Source organism: Nyctereutes procyonoides, unplaced genomic scaffold (genome assembly GCF_905146905.1).
Source record: "Nyctereutes procyonoides isolate TBG_1078 unplaced genomic scaffold, NYPRO_anot_genome, whole genome shotgun sequence".
NCBI lineage: Eukaryota > Metazoa > Chordata > Mammalia > Carnivora > Canidae > Nyctereutes > Nyctereutes procyonoides.
The window spans coordinates 3881946-3903358 of record NW_026575136.1 but is presented as its reverse complement, the minus strand read 5'-3'; the positions used below and the strand labels follow the sequence as shown (position 1 = coordinate 3903358).

Genomic DNA, 21413 nt, shown 5'->3' with positions numbered 1-21413 from the left:
ATAAATAAATAAAAAAATCTTAAAAAAAAGGATTCTCTAAAAATGATTAAAGGAAGAAGTATTTCCTTATATTTCTGGTTTCTTGAAAAGGAAAAATAGAGAAAGAGAGAAAGAGTGCAATAATGGTATCCCTTGAAAATTACTTTATTTCCATTGCAGAAAATAGCCATTCATTTATTCTCTAGTTACTATGCACTTAATTACCATATGAATGCTCTGTAATTATATATCCATCGTTGTCCTTTAGATTACATGATTGTGTGTAGTGCTACTATGCAGTTCTTAGTGTAATTGCCCTACAAAGGTTATAACAATTTTTATATTGTGAATATAAAGTGTTAACATATAATTTCATGGTAATCCCTACTTTCTTAGCACAGATTAATTGCATTTCATTATTGCTCCTTTTATCATATGTGAAACATCGTGATTGTTATGCCATTCAGGTCAGTAAAATGCTTAAAACTTAGGGGATGGAATGTTTCATAAGAAGGAAGATTTTGTTGGTAATAATATTTATAGGCTCTTGCCACAGTGGATATTTTTCGGATCAGTTTTGGTTCTTTTTCCTTCTTGTCTTAAACTTTCAACTGGGTTGTCAGCTCCCTGAGAGCTGGTGGCCTTTCTCATATTTCTGTCCTCTCCCTACAGCTCCCAGTATATAATTAGGCAGATGCATGTTCCTCAGCAAATAACCAACTATGGATTCACCATTTCCATTTATTGTCATGGTTAAATTACTCATGTTGTTCAAAACAGGATCACCATATTGTTTTACCAGCTTTACTTTCCATAAATTCTAACTATTCTTTCTGAATGGTTACTGGTTGATCTGGTTAGACTGTTTCATCTTTGGCATCCAACCCCTTCCCCTTTCCATGACCTACAACAAAAAGTGTCCTATCACTTATGTTTTCTTTTAATTTGTCTTCTTTTAGTCTACCACATCTTTAAAACTTTCAGTTCCAATAACTATTAAGCCAAACTTAAAATCTGGGGAAAAAAAAAGGGTTATTGGGTTGTGTGTCTCTGAATCTGTGTCTATGTCTGTGTGTCAGAAATTAGAAGACAGTCCTTTTGCTACACACCTTGGTGTTAACCAACCACAAACATCCCTAACTCTGTTTTCTTTGGGAGGAATTATTAAGGGTTTTTTTTTTTTTTCCAGTAACATGTCACTTAGTCAAAGCTGAAAATAAAAAAACAAAAAGCAGAATGCTATAAACTTCTGTAAAGGTAAATTCATAGAAATAATTAAGAATCATGGTGTTACAGGAGTCACTTAAAAGTATTGATATATTATGGGGTGCCTGGCTGGTTCTGTAGATAGAGTATGTGACTCTTGATCTCAGGGTTCTAAGTTCAAGCTCCATGTTAGGTATAGAGATTATCTAGAAATATGATCTTTAAGAAAAATATATTCACATATTTTACTTAGAAAAATCTTTGTCTTATAGAAAGATTACTTTCAAAATGTTTTTAAGTGTTTTTAGTGCTTTAAAGTGGTAAGCTCTTACAGGATAACTATTTTTTAGGGTTCTGGCTGGTAAGTATTCTTTCAATGAGCACTAAACATTTCTGTCCACTTCAGAGCTTATTTGGTCAGGGTGGAATCCTTAGAACCAAAGGGAGCAGTTGCATACCAAAGGAGTCTTCTTATATACCATTCTACTTCATACTTTGCTAAATTTCTGCTGGATTAGGAAGTGCTAATGAAGTATTCTTTTAATTAGATTAAATAGCTGAAGAGAGACCTAGAATTTAAATATGAATGTGTAGTGATTATTTGGGAGTATATAGAGAAGTGACACTGGTAAAAATATTGCATATATTTATACATGTTTTGCATAGAGATGCTTGCAATTCAAGGTGGGTTAGAGCTGAGAAGAGAATGAGAGAGAAACGAGGTCACTCTCCAATGATTTATTGTACATTGTTGTCCTGATATTGAGACAATTGGAGAGAATGTGAACTTTGGTTGAATTATCCATTTTATAAATTGCACCATCAGTTGTACCAATTTTTTTTCCTGGACTTACGTGTAATATGTATCATGATTAAAACTGAAATAACAGAGAACACTTAAAGGAATTATTTTGCTTTCCAATTTATAAGTATCCATTGCTTACATGGTAGTTAAAATAGCAGATGACAAAGTCTCCTATTAAAGAAGGTTACTTTCTCATGTGTTCAGGAATCCTGGAGTTAGGATTAAGAAATCTTTAAGACAGAGACAGAGAGGGAGAGAGACAGAGAGAGAGATGAGTGGGGGGGTGGAGAGGGAGAGAATATGCATGCAAAGTATTGGGTCCTAGAATCCTAATAGTGGTGCAGAAAACAATCCAGTTGAACATATAAGTCAAGCAACTTCTGCATGCTCCACATCTGAGACCTAATAGTAGGAGACAAAACATTTTCAAAGAAAGGCACTGGGAAGCAACTCTGGCAGGGTCAGAGTATAGTGAGCAGCTCTCTGTCTCTGAAATTCAACATAGCGTCAAGTGTGAAGCATGTGAACTGGGGAAAATGAAATGTCTTCCATTTGAATATCTGTAGAGAAAGAGTTCTGAGTCTAAAATGATTTCTGCCTTTTTTAGAAGGAAAAAAGTGGCATGGCTTAACGGCATGCAATTTAGAATTATTTGTTAAAGTGCAAATTCTAATATCTGCCTATTTCACAATTTTATCTTAAGCAAACATTTCTTTTACATTCTTTGGATTCCATTTTATGCCATGAGGCCAATCAACTGCATTGAATAATGTGCCTCTGACATCCTAGGAAAAAAATACTGAAAGCATTAAAGGGTAGAGAATTTTCTTTAAAGCATTGAAAGCAGACCATGAATTCCTTTTAATAGAAGTGTCTATAAAGAGAAAACCTATTTAGCCTAGTTAGCAAATTAACTAGAATTTCTAAAATATTGTAATTGTAGTATATTTGCCATTAGGTTAGAAAAATCCTTTTGTTGAAGCATAACAAATAGGAAAGTTTAAAATCACCAATTTACAGTTCAATAAGTTATCATCAGGTGTACACACCAGGGTAAACCAACATGCAGGTAAAGAATAAACATTATTAGTACCTCAGATGCTCCCTGATGGTCTTCATCACTATCCCCTCCCTTCTCCCCAAAGATAAGTCCTTTTTAACTTCTAGAACTCTAGATTAGTTTTGCCTTTTGAATTTTATATAAATAAAAAAATAGTGTATATATCTTTGCTCCAGATTTTTTCTCCTTCTGTGAGATTCATCCATGTTATTGCTTATAAGCTGCACTGTTTTCATTTTATTATTTATCTATGATATTAATGTGTGTATATATACATACATATATTTGCACGTATAGTTCACTGTGTGAGTGAACCACAGTTTATCTTTCTTCTTGCGATGAACATTTGGATTATTTTCAGTTTGGGACTATTTCTAAAAAGGTTGCTGTACATATTATCTACATATTTTTGAGCACATATGCATGCTTTCCTCTTGGATGTATATTAATAGTGGAAATGCTAGGTCATAAGGTGTGGGTATGTTCAAATAGAGTAGATACTGTTAATTGTTTTCCAAATCAATTGAACCAATTTATATTTCTACTAGTAGTGTATGAGAGTTTCTGTTATTTGTTGTCAATTAGGTGGAAGTGCAGTGATATTTCTTTGAGGTATTAATTTGTACTTCCCTTTTTAAAAAAATAATGTATTCATTTATTTGAAAGACAGAGAGTGAAAAGCATGAGCAGGGAGAGGGGCAGAAGAAGAGGGAGAAGGAGAAGGATATTCCCTTCTGTGCTCCGAGTCCAATGTGGGGCTCAATATCAGAACCTTGAGATTATGACCTGAGCCAAAGCTAGTCGTTTAACCGAACGAGCCACCGAGGTACCCTTAAATTGTATTTCTCTGAACACCATTGAGTTGTATATATCCTCACATTTTTAATCTTAGTCTAAGCAGATTTAATTTATGCACCAAAATTACATATAGTTAGTAAATTGTAGGGAAGTATTTAACTTTACCCTTTAGCACTCTAGGCAAGGAATAACTGTTCCTTGCTACACTGTGATATAGTGCAATCATCAACCGCCAGAATGTTAGCCCAATTTTTTTCTATTTTCTAGGGTCTTCTCAGTGATGTGATTATAAAAACAAAATTCTAAATAAATAAATAAATAAATAAATAAATAAATAAATAAATAAATAAATAAAAATTAAGAAATAAAAAAAATTCCAAAATTTTGGATTAAAGATTACATTTTAATTAAGGATTACAAAGTTAGTTGCGAAATATGCTGTTTTAATGTCACCTGGATGGCTCCGTTGGTTAAGTGTTGACTCTTGATTTTGGCTCAGGTTATGATCTCAGGGTCATGAAATTGAGCTCTGCATTGGTCATGGAACCTACTTAGAATTCTCTCCCTCTCTCTCCCCTGCCCCTCCCACCCTGCTCACATGTGCCCTCTCTGTCTTTAAAAAAAAAAAAAAGGAAAAAGGAAGGAAGGAGGGTAGGAAGGTAGGAAGAAAGGAAGGAAGAAGCTATTTTACTTAAATCCAATCCTTTTACAACTATTGAACAACGTAGTCCTTTACTCATCGGTGAAATTTGTTTAATAAGAACACCATTTCTTATGTTCCCCAGTTCCCAAATTCTAGTTCCTCAGCCAGTCCCATGGGAATCACCTGGGTCCCATTTCAGATTAATGAATTTAGAATCTAGGCATGAGTGGGCAGTGGTAACATGAATGAGTACTGGAATTTACATTTGCAAATAAATCACTTATATGATTTTGATGAATTATCCACTATGGATAAGGACATCACATGAAGATCTTGGAAGGATACATAAGCCAATTTCTCTGTCCCATCAGACAACCAGGATGAAAGGATGACATTTAAAGCAATTGGAGGGGGTGAAATGAAAAGAGCTCTTTGTCAGTAAGAGGTACTGAACAACCTAAACTAATGAGAGTTATTCTTTAGAGATTTCTGCACTGAATAGGGGCAAGATCATATAAGCTGCTGATATTACATTCTTCATAAATACAAACAGAATTCGTAATGTGTACACTATAGCCACCAAGCCTGAAACAAACAGACACCATCATGGATAGATACTAACACTGACTTGGATTTTAGATCTTCAAGTCTCTCACCTTCTGAAAGTGCTACTTTTGTTAAATATAGCCAAAACCATGTTAATTGACTGAAGCATTGAATCACAATGAGGGTACTTGGCATAATGTAAGAGCAAGCATAAGAATGCTTGAAATAAATTTCCATAAATATGAAGCAAAGCTGTCAATAAATTTAATTTCTGTCTGATTTAATAAAGGGCTAGATAAATATACAAACATGAGGATTATAAATTATGTTTTAATTTTCCTCACCCACTATAACTGTCTTACGGCAGGTTAAAGTTTATAAATTGAGATTTTTATCTCAGCTAATCTCATTTAACATTGCTTCACAATTACTTAGCTAAAAGGAAATTGCAGCTTCTAAACACAAAGTCTGAGATTGATCCAACCAGTTCTTTTGCTTAAGATTATTGTATTATGAATTTCAATATTCTGAATGTGTTAAAGTATATGTTCATATATAAACATAGATATACACTTGTCTGTTCTTCAAAAGACTGAGTCAGAATGTCTAGTTACAAAGATAGTGTGGCTATTGTATTATTACATGATCTTTATTTTTTTCATTCCCACTCAAGAGGGATAGAAATATTTGAAGATGTCTCCTCAAGTAGTTGAGAAAACTATAATGTACAGTAAGAATCATCTTTCCAGGGGCACCTCGGTGGCTTAGTTGGTTAAGCATCTGCCTACAGCTCAGGTCATGATCCCAGAGTCCTGAGATGGATCCCTAATTTGGGCTCCTTGCTCCATGGGGAGCCTGCTTCTCCCTCTGCCACTCCCCCTGCTTGTGTTCTCTCTCTCTCTCTGTCAAGTAAATAAATAAAATATTTAGAAAAGAAACATCTTTCCAAATAAAAGGCTCACACCACATGGAGTTTTTCCCTCCATGAGGAGGGAAGTTTGGCTGGGAAGTTAGGCTCTCAGCTAGGAGGGGAACCACAAATAGTCTAGACTTCTGTTCACTTCCCACCCATGATGGATCAGTTTCCCAGTTTACTTTTCTCTTGGTATTCCATGAGAGACACATCTCCTTGTTTGCTCACTTGTCCGGGTGTTCAGAAATAGTGGCCCTGTTCTGCTGTGTGTAGAGGGAAACTTCTTTGCACCACAATGAGCTGATGCAGAGGTAGGATTCCCCCACTTACCACATACTACCCTGTTCTCCAGATGAAAAAGGTGCAAGGAGAAGAAACAATAAATGACGTCCAAAGAAATCTTGAGTATTTCTGTGCATTTCAGAATAGTAGTAATATTGTCTATTAGAAGGAAACTAAGGAACCTGGCTAATTTAAACTTTGAAATTCAGAACCGCAACTAGCATTCTATCAATATAACTTACCTTTTTTTATTTTATTTTTATTTTTTATTTTTTTAGCAGATGAAATGATGCCTGACTGGCAAAAAGAGGAATCAATAGCACTATTAAAGAATTCTAGTTACATGTTATCACAAACTGATTTTGTAAATTAATCTACTTATTGATTGGCTGTTTTTATATGTAGGTGTTTTAATCAATTTACTTATTTTTATATGTGTTTAATGATTGACCATTTTTAAATGTTAAGTGAAATGGTTACATTTATTGTGACAAAAGAAAAGCAACTTGTATTATAATGTATTTTTGTCTGTTGTGCGTTCTTCCTAGATGTGTGTCACCACTACTGTGTGAATTCTGAATCCTGTACCATTGGAGATGACGGAAGTGTTGAATGTGTCTGTCCAACACGCTATGAAGGTCCAAAATGTGAGGTTGACAAATGTATAAGGTGCCATGGGGGGCACTGCATTATAAATAAAGACAGTGAAGATATATTTTGCAAGTAAGTGGACATACAGCTTAATTTATTAAAGCATTTGAAGCCAAAAGGTTGTAGCAGTTAAGCAATAAATGTGAAAGTCATGTAAATTCTTTTTTATCCTAGAATTCTATAGAGTGACCATTGCGTCTTTGTTTTGTCTTATTTTGGTTTGATTATAGATCAAATTCAGTTCATTTCAAGTAAATTAACTTATTCAGCTCCTACTATGTGCTACTGGAGAACATGAAAATTCATCATATAATCATGTAATGATATGGTCAGATCATTCCCTGTATAGACTATTCCTAATAATAAGCAAGAAATAGTGAAATGTAACATACCTTCAAAAAGCTATATGCAATAGCCCTAAATTAGAATAGCTCAGGCTTTTAAATGTCTCATTATTATCATTGATGATGAGTGTTTATTTTTCTGTTACAAAATGAGCCTGTGGGGGAGAAGCAAAAGACCTGTCTACTGGAAATACATTTTGATCTTCCAGGTTTTATCTGACTTTAAGTATTATGGTCCAAAATAAGTAGAAGGAATAATGTTCCCTAGGAGGCAACTACAATATAAACTTCGAAGTTAGACTTTGATTACATTGCCTTTTGCCCTTTGGCTTCAAGATCAAGTGAATGGAAAACAGAGCATCGCAGCTACAGGGTAATGCCATTCAGATTCCTGTCGCGAAACAAGTTGATGCCACTGAGGTTAGAGTTCAGTCCTTACTCTGAACTTCTTTTAAAAACCTTTTAAAAGAAGGGCTTATGAAGCACTGGACTCCATCACTTGTCTTCCTTAGGAGTATAATAAATGAGAATATGAGATAGAGAAGCATGCTGTAAAGTGTTCATGCCATGGCTTCCACTGAGACAGCTCTGTGAGGATGCCAGCCCTGAATTATGTTGCTCTGCCAAACAAGGCCCAATAAAATTTTATTACAGACAGCATCGACATTTTTTATTTTTTATTTACTCTCATTTTAGAATTTACTCTAAATATGATTTGTATTATCATTATGAATGACATTTACTCAAACCCTCAAATTGGGTCATTTGAAAGTACATTATTTTTTAAGTAAAGTAATTGAAAATATGACTAATTATAAATATGTGCCTTTGATAAGTATATAAAAGCAAATGCATTTTCATGTAAACTACCAAAATCATATTTGCTCATTAAGCTCGTCACTTCTTTGTGATGAAACTTTAGCAAGACAGAACTTTGTTTCCATTAGTGAACAAACATACATCTTTCTCTATGTCCAATACACCATATCAGAAATGCACTTTAGTCTCTTGCTTACAACTCCATTCCATTCATATAGGAAATACTAGACTATCATCTAAGACAGGCTAAAAACTGCAATTGCCTTCCCAGTTTTCCTTAGGAAAGCTCATGTAGAGACAGACACCCTATTTCCATTACAAGGGGAAGTTCCATATGAAGAAAGAGTGAGATTCTTTGGGCTTTCAGTATTGCCTGCTTACAGAGAAAATTAGCTTCACCTAGAAACACCAGAACCTCATAATCTGAGCATGCCATGAAGATCCAACACTGTAATTTTGGACTCTTAAAGGATCCTTTTGGGAAAGAATATGTCAGATGGATAAATAAGAACAGTTGTTAGCAAATGAGTAGATAGAGGAAGTTTAAAAATAGACATATAATACTTGATCAAATAGGCTAGATATATAAAAGCGTGACAATGCAAACAAGACTCTGGGTATTCTGAAACAAATGAAGACAAACGTCTTAATTTCTATGATATTTTTCATCTTAGCATTAATGACATTCACACTATGTTAGAATTTCTGTCTCATAGGTAAATAACTTACACTAAAACAAAAACACAACTGAATTACAGTAAATCTTTTACTTAAATATGAAAATTCAAGCCTCCATCTATACTTGTGATTACAAATAGTCAGGTGTGTTTCTAATGCACAGTCTATGAGCTGTCAACTAGAATAGATACTCTGTCAAGTATAATAAGTATAATCTTTAAAAATGGAGCTAATTGTATATTTTTCTCCTTTGTGGAAATCCAAGTAAGTATTGATGAAGAAAGACTTGATCATAATTTTGAATAGCCTAAATAATACCTTTTCAATTCTTTGTGTGTAATGGACAACTGGTAATTAACTTTTGGAAACAGATATATCATAAACTGTGTGTGTGTGTGTGTGTCACATGCCTCCAAGAAATGAAATTATGAATAAAACTTGCATTAAAACATGAGCTGAACTCTTTGAAGCATTATAATGATTTGAGTAATTTGTATTTCACATTTGAAATATATACGAATGTCTGTCTTCAATTTAGGATGCAAATAAAACTATTAGAATGAGAAAGAGACAATATCTTTTATAACTCCTGAAAGCAGGAGATAAAAGCAATGAATACTTAAAATTTTTTCTTTCTGTTAAAAGCTGGTATTTGGTGTATAGTTATCTTTTTTGTAGGAAATCCTTTAATATAAAATGAGCTATGTTTTCTCTCTGGCGTTGTCCTTTTCATAGAACAAGAAACTGTAACTTTCTGCTCTTTGATTTTTAAGGAGGCTGAGATGGGGGACAAGGAAATCCAGATCCATTTAACATATCAGACACCAATACCATTAAATGTATACTTGTCTCACTTTGTATCCATATTCAAGGCCTCTAGATTTAAGGCATTCTTTGCTAAATCTTAGGAACTTTTAACTACTGCTTCCTTCTTCATTTTTGGCTCTACATTCACATATCTCCATTTTAGAGTGTGTGCATAGTTGACTCATTGCTTCTGTTCATCTTGAAAAGAAATGTGATTTTTAAAATCTAGGCTCTTAAAAAATACCTTTAAATTAAACACCTGGAAAAAAGATAAGCCATTTGGTGTTTTTTTCAGCAGCCTCACCACCTACATGAGGTGAAATAAACATTCACGGAATGAATTAATCAGGATCGCTAACTGATCATTTTAGGCATCTAGCTGATCATTGGGAATTACCCTGTGATGGATGTAACACAATAGATGTCCATCATGGAGAGGATCAAAGTGATCAGTGATATTGCAACCTGATTTACATGTCAAGCTTATGTCCAGATTTATGGTGACACCACTGATTGCTTCATGACACCTAGTGCAACATGATCTCATAACCAGAATAGTGGCATGATCTGTTGTAATTCTGCTTTGAGCCAAGGCTTATATGATTCTATCATCCTATTTCTCATATCAGAGATCTCTTGCTAATTTAGAATGTGGATGTACTTTTGTCTTTTCCCCCAATAATTTTCAATGTCCAATCTAATATTATTCATTTATACCAAAATATAACATAGCAAGTAAGAAATTTCTGTATTTTCCCATTAATGTCATGCTTGTTTTTTTTTCCATAGCAATAGCCATAGTGTTTATTCTTATCTCAGACATGTAATGTGCTGTGAATTAAAATAGTTTCCATAATTTTCCCAAGAAAGCCTAACTCATTACCTTGTTGCCATCCTACATATTGTTCCTATAACACTACTGTTTATTTTTTCAATGAACTTACCATGATTTTTGTGTGTTGGAATAAAAAAATTGACATTAATTACAATACATAATCAAAGAGAAACAGTGGGATAAAATGACTATCAGATAATCCTATATTTTCTTACAAAACCTGGAATCTGAAACTCCTAACAGTTTTTTTGGACCAGATTTTACAGTTTACGAGAAATAGCTGAAGCATTTGCTTCCAGAATATTTGATCATGTGATTTATAATTCACACCAATGTCACCAAACCCTAGTTATATGAAAAGGGAATAAATGAATGCTAATGTCTCCCTGTAGTGTAAGTGATAGACATTAGAGCATATTTTTTCACACATACATATAGCTATATTAAAATTTTATATTAAGCAAATGGGTTGAAAATTTGAAAATTACTAAAAGAAAACATTTGTCTTTCATCATTTTGTTAAAAAAAAAAAAACTTTGCCTCCAGGAAGTCTGTCTTTCTGAAAACTTACTTTTAGCCAGGCCTCCATTACTCCTCTATGATGAATATTCTCATCTGCAGAGAGTTTATGTCAGCTTTCAACAATAATGATGCCAGTAACAATGAGATTTCTTTTTTCTTTGTTGCTGCAGCTGCACTAATGGAAAGATTGCCTCTAGCTGTCAGTTATGTGATGGCTACTGTTACAATGGTGGCACATGCCAGCTGGACCCTGAGACAAATGTACCTGTGTGTCTGTGAGTATTGTATAATGTTGTGGGCACTTTGTGGAATGACTTTGTATGTACATGGAATCCCTCCTCTATTGTTCTCCATTTTATTTGGTGGTGGAGGGGGTAATCCATTTTAAATGAATGTTTCATGGACATCTCTGATCAAGTACTGTCCCTCAGTGGCTCGTGTGCTGCAAAATCTCCTCCTTCATCAATTTGCTAGTGATTTCATAAGGAAGAGCTCATTCAGTTATTAGCATCATACACATTAAAGACATTCACAGATCTTTGAAGTTGGAAATGCCAGGGAAAATTATTCTAATTTCATTGACCTTATTCAGATAAGGGAAACCCAGGCATAATCATATTTGTGAGCACTTGGTACTTACATCCATTCTTTTCAAAAGAACTTGAGGTATCTTTTCAAATGTATAATGCTATTTGATGTTTGTATCAGGTTTAGAGTGTTATATTATGTCAGCCTAGTAAGCCCCTGTCTCCTTTGGAATTCATGAAGTTGAATCCGGGTTTTTAAACATTTGGAATGTATTGGAGATTCTCTGCTTGTGAGAAAATCTATAATTTAGTATTCTTCCCTCTGTCCATGATGGACAACTGGAAATAAAACCATTCCACTTACGTGGTTTCTATTTTGAGTTTTCTTTGATCACCGCTGCACTAGAAGGATGACGTCTACCTCTGATCCACATCCACGTTCTGTCCCCACCTTGTCAGAGCAGTATGTGATGAGTGTGAATGAGAGAGAAATGAACGTACTTTACAAAGTTTTATTCATATGTTACTATCTCTGTACGAAATAAATTTGAAACATATTTAGAAAAAAAAGTCAGACGCTTTATTTAGCTGTATTTTACTGAAATTCTGCAGATGCTCTGTGGGGTTTAAAAGTCAGCGCTGTGACCAGAAAGAGAACCCTTGTGATCACTACTGTCAGAATGAGGGGATTTGCACTTTAACTGCGTTTAATGAGCCGAGATGCAAGTAGGTTTAACCTTCCACTTTACCACTGCGCTTCGTGTGACATCATTTCAGGCCACAGTTCATTGGTTTAAATCATGAACATCCACATGCATTTCACAGTGTATACTTAATCTCGGGGCTCATCTGTGTCACACACACTTAACCTTTGCTTCGCTCACCGACAAGTGTATGCGCCACAGTCAGCTAGAAAGTCTAGAAATATAACAGAGGGAATGAAAAAGCTCATGGAACTGTCTAATAAAAATACATTTCCTAGAATAGTCGCATTTAATTAGGGAAGTACAGAAGCGGGGTTTTTAGACCCTATTGCTATAGTCTATACTATATTTGGAATAGTGGCTTCTTTTCAGTAACTGACTTTTCGTTTCAAGTGCTGATGAAATAATAATACATTCTTTTGTTTCCCAAATTTTCACCGAGAACACTCTTTAACCAGAAAGACTTCTTTATAGAAGAAATAGGTATATGGTAAAAATTTTGTTTCCTAATAGTTTAAATCTTTCTCTCCTAATTCAACTAACTTGTCCATGTCAAATAAACTTATTTGCTCTGAGAAATTTCAGGGACCACCTTTGGGGTAACTGTCAATGTTCATCATGATGGAAGTTATTTCTGCATTTTGTATTTGAGCTTTAGAGATGGATCATATGTGACATCCCCCTTTATATCCCATCTCATAAACAGAGACCATGACTAGCACCTCATACTAACCCCATGGTGGTGTCACAGTGTACTTAGTAATGGTCTTGAAGCACAATTGTATTGAAATTCAGATGTTTCATTATCAAAACTCTACAGTTTTGTTCACAATCTATTTTTTTATTTAAAAATGTCATTATTTAGATAATTGTCCAAAAAAATATGAGAAGTGATTAAACTAATTAAACAGGGAAAAATTGGTATTCCTTCTTTTTTTCTAGAAGATATTTGAATATGTCAAACCAATATTCCCACATAAACTACATCCAAAAATAACACTTTAAATATTAGTCTACAAAGTGTATGTAAACTGATCTTTTAAGGCATTGACTTTTCATTCATACTCAGGTTTGCACCTGTGTAAGTGAAGACAGAGGAGGTTCTTCAGTTCTACCTCAACCTGGCTCCACCCTAAATTCCTTCAGCCATTCAGCAAATATTTATTGACCCTGAAAATATGCTAAATCCTAGACAAGTGAAGATGAATGGAATTTAACCTCCAGCATCAAGGAGCTCATTAACTAATGGGGTGAAAATTCACACACAACTAATTAACCTATAATAATATAAGTGTGAACACAGGTAAAAAAGAGAGGGCATTGGAGTCTTATCAGGGCAAGTGATTTGTTCAGAATGGGAAATGGAAGCTTAACAGAAAAGGCAATCTTTTGTGGTTTATGTAGTTCATGACAGTGAGGTTGGGAAGACCATTCTGCAAAGAAAGAATAGCATAAGCGAAGACATGGATGTGAGACTTAATGGCTTATTTGGGGAACTGTGAGTAGTTGTATATAGCTAGAATGAAGGGTAACTATAGTTGGGAGGGGGAGGGGCACAAAGACACAAAACTGAAAAGATAAATTAGAATCTTATTTATGCCAAAGTTAAGGGATTGCATAGGATCCTGAAATGAATGATCAGCCAAAGAGATTTGAAGCAGAGGCTTGAGATGAAGGAGTTGGCTTTTGAAGGTGATGCTCATTAATGTGTGTGGGAGAGCCTTGAAGACCAGCTGTAAGGGCCCCACCTGATAAGGTTTGGCATGACTTCATGAGAAAAGTGATGGGCACTTGAAGCTGGGCAGTGCAACTGGAGGAAAGAAGAGCAAGGGCAAGAGATTAGTGGATATTTCAGAGTTATTAAGTCCAGAGTGATTGTTAGCCAAACATTGATCTAGGTACCCATGTTACTTCATTTTCAGGACACCAGTAATGCCTATTCTGGGGCCCAGTCTTCATTAATCTTGTCCCTCTGCATTATGTCCAGGCAAAGTACACATAACATTTCAGACCCACCCTCCTTCCTTCCCATAAATAGGTGTAGGACTATGCCTGCCCACAGAATGCCCCTGTATCCCCAGAATCCATTTTTCATGGGCTAGCAGCCCACAAAAATGTTCTCCACTTTTTACTCTTACCAAGTATCATCAGAGGCACCTGGCCTTATAAGATGATAATCAGCCTGTTCTCTAAACTCAGTGAGGAAAAATACATTAATTGGAAAGATTTAGAAGAAAATTGTTTTACTTTTGCATATGTTAGTCTCTATGTGCATTTGGTTTTATGGAAATTTTGTCCATGCCTCTGTTTTTTACAACCTAAAATGTATTCTGATGGTAGCAGTAATTCTTACTGAATCCCTCAAATATCTTAAGCTATAAAAAGAAGCATAGAGGAGAGAATGACATTCTGCTGTCATTCATTCATTCATTCATTCATTTGCCAAATGTTTGATAACCTATAATGAAAGAGACCCTATGTAAATTCGGAAAGATAATAAGAGCTAAAGCTGACTTAGCAAATACTTTCTGCCAAGCACTATGTTAGGCACTTTATATATTTTATGTAAAGTTAGAATATTATGCTATTGTTATTATTATTATTATAATCATCATCATCATCATGTAATTGTTATCCTCATTTTACAGACTATAACGCTGAGGTTACATACTAAGAACGAATGGGACTCAAACAACATTTGTTTTGATTCTGAAGTTCATGCCCCGGTTATAACTCTTACACTGTACTACTCTCCTTATGCTATACTAATTCCAACATGGTTTTTACTTTTGAAGAACTTAAAATTTATTTTAGTAGATGAATGGGTTTAAAAAACTTAAAATTCCATTTGGCAATTGTTATAATAGTGAAGTGGGTGATGTGAATTAAGGAGGGCACTTGGCATGAGCACTGGGCATTCTGTGTAAGTAATGAATCACTGAATTCTAGACCTAACGCTAATATTACACTATACCTTAACTAACTGGAATTTAAATAAACATTTGAGACAAACTTAAGAAACAAAAAAAGAAATAAGACCAAAGTGTTGTGGGAAAACATCTCAATAGAGATCGATTAATGATGATTAGTTGGAGAGAGGAAAGCTTCATAGATGAAGTGATAGTTTCACAGTAAAAAAAAAATGTATAGTATTTGTACAGATGGGGAATGACTAAAAATCTTTTTTTAAGGAGATAGAGAATAGGTTTGAAAGTAAGGTGATGATTGCTGAGAACAGAATTTAGCCTATGTGGCAAAATAGGAAGAGAGAAGACTAGAGGGAGATATTGGGGCCACTTGATGAGGTGCATTTTATGCCATGACACGAGAGTGGGTTTATAGGAAGAGGAATAGAGGATTAAGGATGGAATCTAGAAAAAGACTACTGTTTGATACTGTATTATAAAGGAATCAACAAAAGTAAATGAGAAAAAAATAGAAATTGGAGGGAACTTGTCAAAGTAGATTATTTCAATTCAAAGGAGTAGAGAGTATGAAAGAATATCAACAGAAAGAAGAGAGAAGAAAGAAAGAAAGAAAGAAAGAAAGAAAGAAAGAAAGAAAGAAAGAAGAAAAAGATAAAAAAGAAAGTTCAAACAGTTTAAGGAGGATACGAAATTATAAATGGTTTATTGGATTTTGCCATTGGATGGCCATTAAGGGAAATGTTTTGAAAGTTCTATGTGACAGGAGAATATTAAGCCCTTGGGATATCTTCCTAATAGTCAATTATCCTTATGAGGGGAGCTTTTTGGAAACACAGATTTCAGCCTCAGATATCAATTGGTAGTGGTCACGTATTTTTATTGAAAAGCTAGTGTGTACTATTTCATCTAAAAGCCTTACTGGAAACAAAAAATTGCTTTAAAAAAATAAGATATAGTGCTGGCTTAAGTTTTGTTGGTAGTACATTTTTCTTTTTTTTCATAGAGTGGAAAACTATTTGAATGTGCAGGACTTAATACACATTTGGAAAGTCTATGAAGTATTCAGATCTATGAAGGTGACAGATTTTTTTTTCCACATAGAAATTTTATTACTGTAGCCTTCAAGTTAAGAAATAGATTTGTTCTTTGAAAACCTTCACTTTTGTCTCTTGATGGACATTTTCACTTATTACTACATATGGAGGAAAAAGAAAACTCCACAGAAAATCCTAGAGAAAAATAAAATCTAGGATTTTCTATGCTTATTTTGAGAGAGTTTTGATATTTTTAAAGTAAGTGATATCGCTTAGGTTAAAACCAAATTTAAAAAAATCTAATGTGTGCTTTCTTGACAATATTTTGGCTGTTATATGTTTTTTGTTGTGAGGTTTAAAAATCAATACTGTGAAGAACTATTCAACTCAGTATCAAGTTAACTGTGTATTCCTACATCTAAGATAACTTGCTAGGGTCAGACTTTCATTTATATGGGATTTAACTTTCTTTAAAACATTCACAGCATTATCTCCCAGCAATATTTACAGTACATTTCCTCTTCCAATAATAAAATCACGTTTGTAGCTACCCTACTTCTCCCATCACTACTAGCATACTTACACACACACACACACACACACACACACACACACAGCCTTGTCACATTACCACAGGACCATTCCACTCTTAGATGTTCTGCTCAAACAGCTCATTGAATTGAAATGCTTCTCCTTTTTTCCATTTACCTCTTATTATCCTAATAGTCTCAATTCAGATACCCTTTGTATGTGGCACAAGGAAAGTGAATAGTAAATCTTAACTGACTTGGGCTTAGCTAAATTTCTCAGAAGAAAAGAATCAAAATTTAATGAGGAAAGTATTTTATAATATGTAATATATATATGTATATTATATGTTATATATATTTACATATAACTACATGTATCACATTAGTCAGACGCAGAACCAAGATGGATGTGTGTGTGTGTGTGTGTGTGTGTGTGCGCGCGCGTAGAGAGAGAATGAGAGAGAAAACCAGGAAAGTCACTGGTGTAATTCAGTCCAAATCCAAAGTTCTGAGAAACAAGGTAGTTGAGAGTATAAGTCCCAGTCTAAGTCCACTATTGTTTTTGGTTTCTGTTCATTCAGTTTTTTAACACAATTAGACGCTTTTATTCTTAAGTGGTTGCCCAGTGTCCCATTGTCTGCATTTTCCCTACTTTATATAGTTAACCATGTATCATTCAGTTATTAAGTGTGCGGTTTTGTTCTTGTGTTCTTGTGTTAACTTCCCCCCCCAAAGATACAAACGTGTATCTAAATATCTTTGTAATTTCTCATTAGTTTTCTAGGACTAACACCTAGAAAAGGAAATATTAGGTCCAAGTGTATCTAATATATGAATGACACTAGCTATGATTTTGGGCAAGTGACTAATGTCTTTTTGTGTCACATTTTCCTTATCTGTAAAGTGATAAGTTTGGGCTAACCATTCACTTATAAGTTTATGAGACATAATATATTTAAATCTGAGTCCCATTTGAAGTTTTGCTTTCGACCTGGTTTAAAATTTGTTTGGAGTCACAACCACAGATACAAATTCTCCCCAAATTCCTCTAAAACATCTAAGAAGACACTGAGAAAACAAAATGTCCATTAGCAGCAACACTAAGAATAATAGAAAATCTGTTCATACTATGCAGTAACTGAGGAACTAATCATAAAATTTGTGGTTCATGATTAAATATTTTTATTCAGTATTTCTCTATGGTTTTATGATTTATTTTTCTGATACTTTAAAATAATATGCCAAAGTATAGCTAAGTGTATGAGTAGCCTCTTTATGCCTAAGCTCAAAAGATAATAGTTCTTTTCACTTATTTCTTATTATAACCCCTAGTCTAGTATATAAGACTATAAGAACTAGAATCTAAGGCGTTGGTTCCCTTGATTGGTTCATATTTTGCCCTCTCAGAGAGAACAAAAATGCTGTCAATCCTCTCTTCCTATAGCCATTCCTCAACAAGTATTTATTGAGCACCTGCTATAAGCCAGACAATATCCTAGGCACCAAAGAGTTAATCCATGAACAAAACACAAAAATATTTGACCTGTGTAGCTTAAAAGCTAATGGTTATCCCTTATTGGAGAATTAGGGTAATATTTACTTTTTAAAAATAGTTTTCTGTATAATCTATATTCTTTTTTAAAAAGAGAAGAAAAAAGGCAGTTTTTAAACTTATTCGTGCCATCTGAAAAGAGCGAACCAAAAAGATCTAACTCTGATAGTACATGGCTTCTGAAATCCTATCAATTCAGGCACTGACTGTTTTGAAAATGGCAGAGCTCCAAGACATTTCTTATAATATATATTATTGCTTCTTGCCCATGGCAAGAACCATTCTCCATTTGGTCAAAAACAAGATAGTGACGTTAGTTTTTATGTTTTACTTCTTCATTTCAAACAAAAGCTAAAAATAACGTACTATGAGCATTTCCCCCCAATCTATTACTTTGTCATTTTTTTTTCCTTTTTGGTTTAGTTAGATTTATATGGGTATCTGGTTTTTTGTTGTTGTTGTTCATCTTTTTTAGGAAAAAATGGTTTCCAAAGAAATTATCTCCTTTCTTTGATCATTCGTGTGTGAGAGTATGTGTGTGTGCTTCCATTTTTCATACTCCACTATGATATTCCAAATTTTATGGCTAGAATTGACCTCTCATCTGTGTGTGGCCTTTGGACATGGAACATATTTCTATGAAATTGGCCTGGGAATGTTGTCTGTTGTACACTCTATGGCTTCTTTAAATTTGTATGTCTGTTTCTCTCTGGAAGATTGTAAATTCCTTCAAGTAAGAAGTTGTGTCTGATTTATCTATTCTGCCCTAATAGCTAGCATATGTTCTGCACATAGTATGTTCTTAGCTAATGTTGCTAAAAAATAATGTCTTGGTGCCTATATTGTATTGTGAGATCTGACAGCCTATGATATGATCATCTTTCTGTCATCATTATAATACCACATCCTACTTTGTTATTAAATTTTCAAAACTACAAGAGTCAGGAAAAAAAGAGAAAAGTGATTGATCTTATCATGATTTGTTATTCTCTTTCTCACCTTTATGATACCATCTAATGCTACCCTGAGGTGTTTCCTGAGTGTTCTGGAATCCAGGTTAAATAGCTCTCTGTAAAGATCTAAGTAGGTTTAATTCAACATCTTAACTTATTAGAAAAACATAATTTTATTTGTTTTTGTTGTTTCTTCTCCTTGCTTTTTGTTTGTTTATTGTTTTTAGTCTGGGAATCTCTATCAAAAATAGACAGGGAAGAAGAGGAAAGTAAGATATAGCCCCTGCCCTTGAGGGCCTGTGAGTCTATTTGAAGAAAAAGATGAGGGAAGAAGGAACATGCCAGGGGCTCTGGGGATTTGAGTGATGTAAATAAATAATGCTTATAAAGGAGGATTGGACAATGATATTAGACAGTGAAATAATTCTGAGGAATATAGAATGCTTAGCGAGAAATTTGAAATTCATTCCATAAGCAATAGAGGAACACTGATAATGTTTGAAATATGGAATATCACAGCCATCTGAATGTTTTAGAAAGATTTTGATGACATGGTGCTGTGCTGGAACAAGAAGCTATGGGTTTGCAAAAAAAAAGGAGAGAGAGAAAGAGAGATTTAAAAATTAATCCCAATTTGCAATGAAAAGGACAAGATATTTTTCAATTTAAAAAAATGACTTTAAAAAAATGACTTTTTAAAAGTGTTTTGTGGTAAACAAGGCATACAAGAGCCGAGTGATAGAGGATATTATATCTCAGGATTGCAGTTTGTTTTGGTTGTTTAGTTTTAATCCTCTGGCTCTTTTGTCATCTTAATATGGAAATGCTAATAGCATGTACTTTCTAAAATTGTTTTAGAAACAACAGGATTAAGAAATATAATGTATGTAAAGAACATAGAGTATTGTTCTTCAACATAAACATTAAAAAAATTAAAAAGGAAAATCTTAAAGCCATTGTAATACACCAGACATACATGATCAGAACCTGGTATAATCTGGGCTTCTAGGAGTCTGAAGGTGAAAAATAAAGTGCAGCTTTTTTTTAAAGTGCTTCTTATTGAAAATAAGGGGCTATGTGGCATAAATAAAACGCAAGCAGTACACGGATAGTAACTGGGAGGGGACCTATAGTAAGTAAAGCCCAGCTCAAGTCCTATTGAGAAAGAAAGGACAATGGGTCTGCCCTCAATTTCCTTAGAACACACAGGAGAATTAGTTTCATAATCATTTTCAAAGTAGAATTTTTAAATGCAGAAAGATGCAAAACAAATATATAAATACCAAAGGGACATTCATTAAGAGAGAAATCTGCATTAGGTGTTTCATATTTTCTTTGGTTTTGTGATTGTTCCAATCTAATTATTTTATTAAAAGTTCAGCATTATTTTCTAAGTCCTTAGGGTGAGAAACACGTAAGGAAAATGTACAAGTACTAGAGAAGCCTTTGGCGGGACTTTTGGGAAGAGGATAACGAGTTCTGTTTCTGTCACAAATTTTAAAGAGATAGGAATTATTCTCTAGGTTGCAGTTAATTAAGGCCTTGGTTTCTGAAAATACTGGTCTTGCAGAAAGGAGACTACAGGGTTTGCTCTCTGTGGTCTTGCTGTCAGGCTGAGCAGCATTTCTCCATGTGGACCAGCGACCTTGTGGCCCCATAGAGATTATTTGAGAAGAACCAAGGAACTTGTCATGAGTGATTTCAAACAGATCACAACTTTTCAGCAGGGGTATTGAGCAATTCAACTTTAGGGGCCTTGGTTGTCCACGTTGTAAGAGTCAGGTCATTGCACATTCCTTATTTGCTTTCCTGCCCCTTGGCATATGTTCAAAACAGAAAATATGAGATGTGCACGTCTTTTGGAGTAGTAAGGCCAAGAAAAGCTGTCACATCAATAGCTATCCTATATGATCCCAGGTAACAAGTTGTAACTTGTCCTAGCTTTCACCATGCCGGCAGTGCCGTGGGGAAAACACACAATAGAGATATCACATCTTTCTGTACAAGTTTTTAAGTCTAGTTTCGCCTTGACAGTACAGTGGCACTACTTAACAAAGAGCATTTACTACAGAGTTATATATATTGGGCAGCTACAGTTATAAAGCTTTGATGTTCTCACATTATCTTCCCTTGATTTGGGGACACATAATCATATATATGATTTCACATAATCAGCAAATCAGAATAACCAAAGAAACCACAATATAACCACATAATATTTTCATTTGTTAATGTTACTTCTTTAACAATTAAATATTTTTTTCTATTTAGACTGCTTTCCCCAGATTTTACTGTGAT

General features: G+C 34.3%; 1 protein-coding gene across 1 annotated transcript in view; it reads left to right on the top strand.

Annotated features, from left to right (window-relative positions):
- LOC129495604 (low-density lipoprotein receptor-related protein 1B) overlaps positions 1 to 21413 on the top strand; it is a 1831349-nt gene that overhangs the window by 1785483 nt on the left and 24453 nt on the right. The window contains exons 85-86 of the mRNA XM_055303278.1: positions 6781 to 6955; positions 11059 to 11163. Of these exons, the coding sequence (XP_055159253.1) occupies positions 6781 to 6955; positions 11059 to 11163 (280 nt within the window). The remainder of the gene's footprint in view (positions 1 to 6780; positions 6956 to 11058; positions 11164 to 21413) is intronic.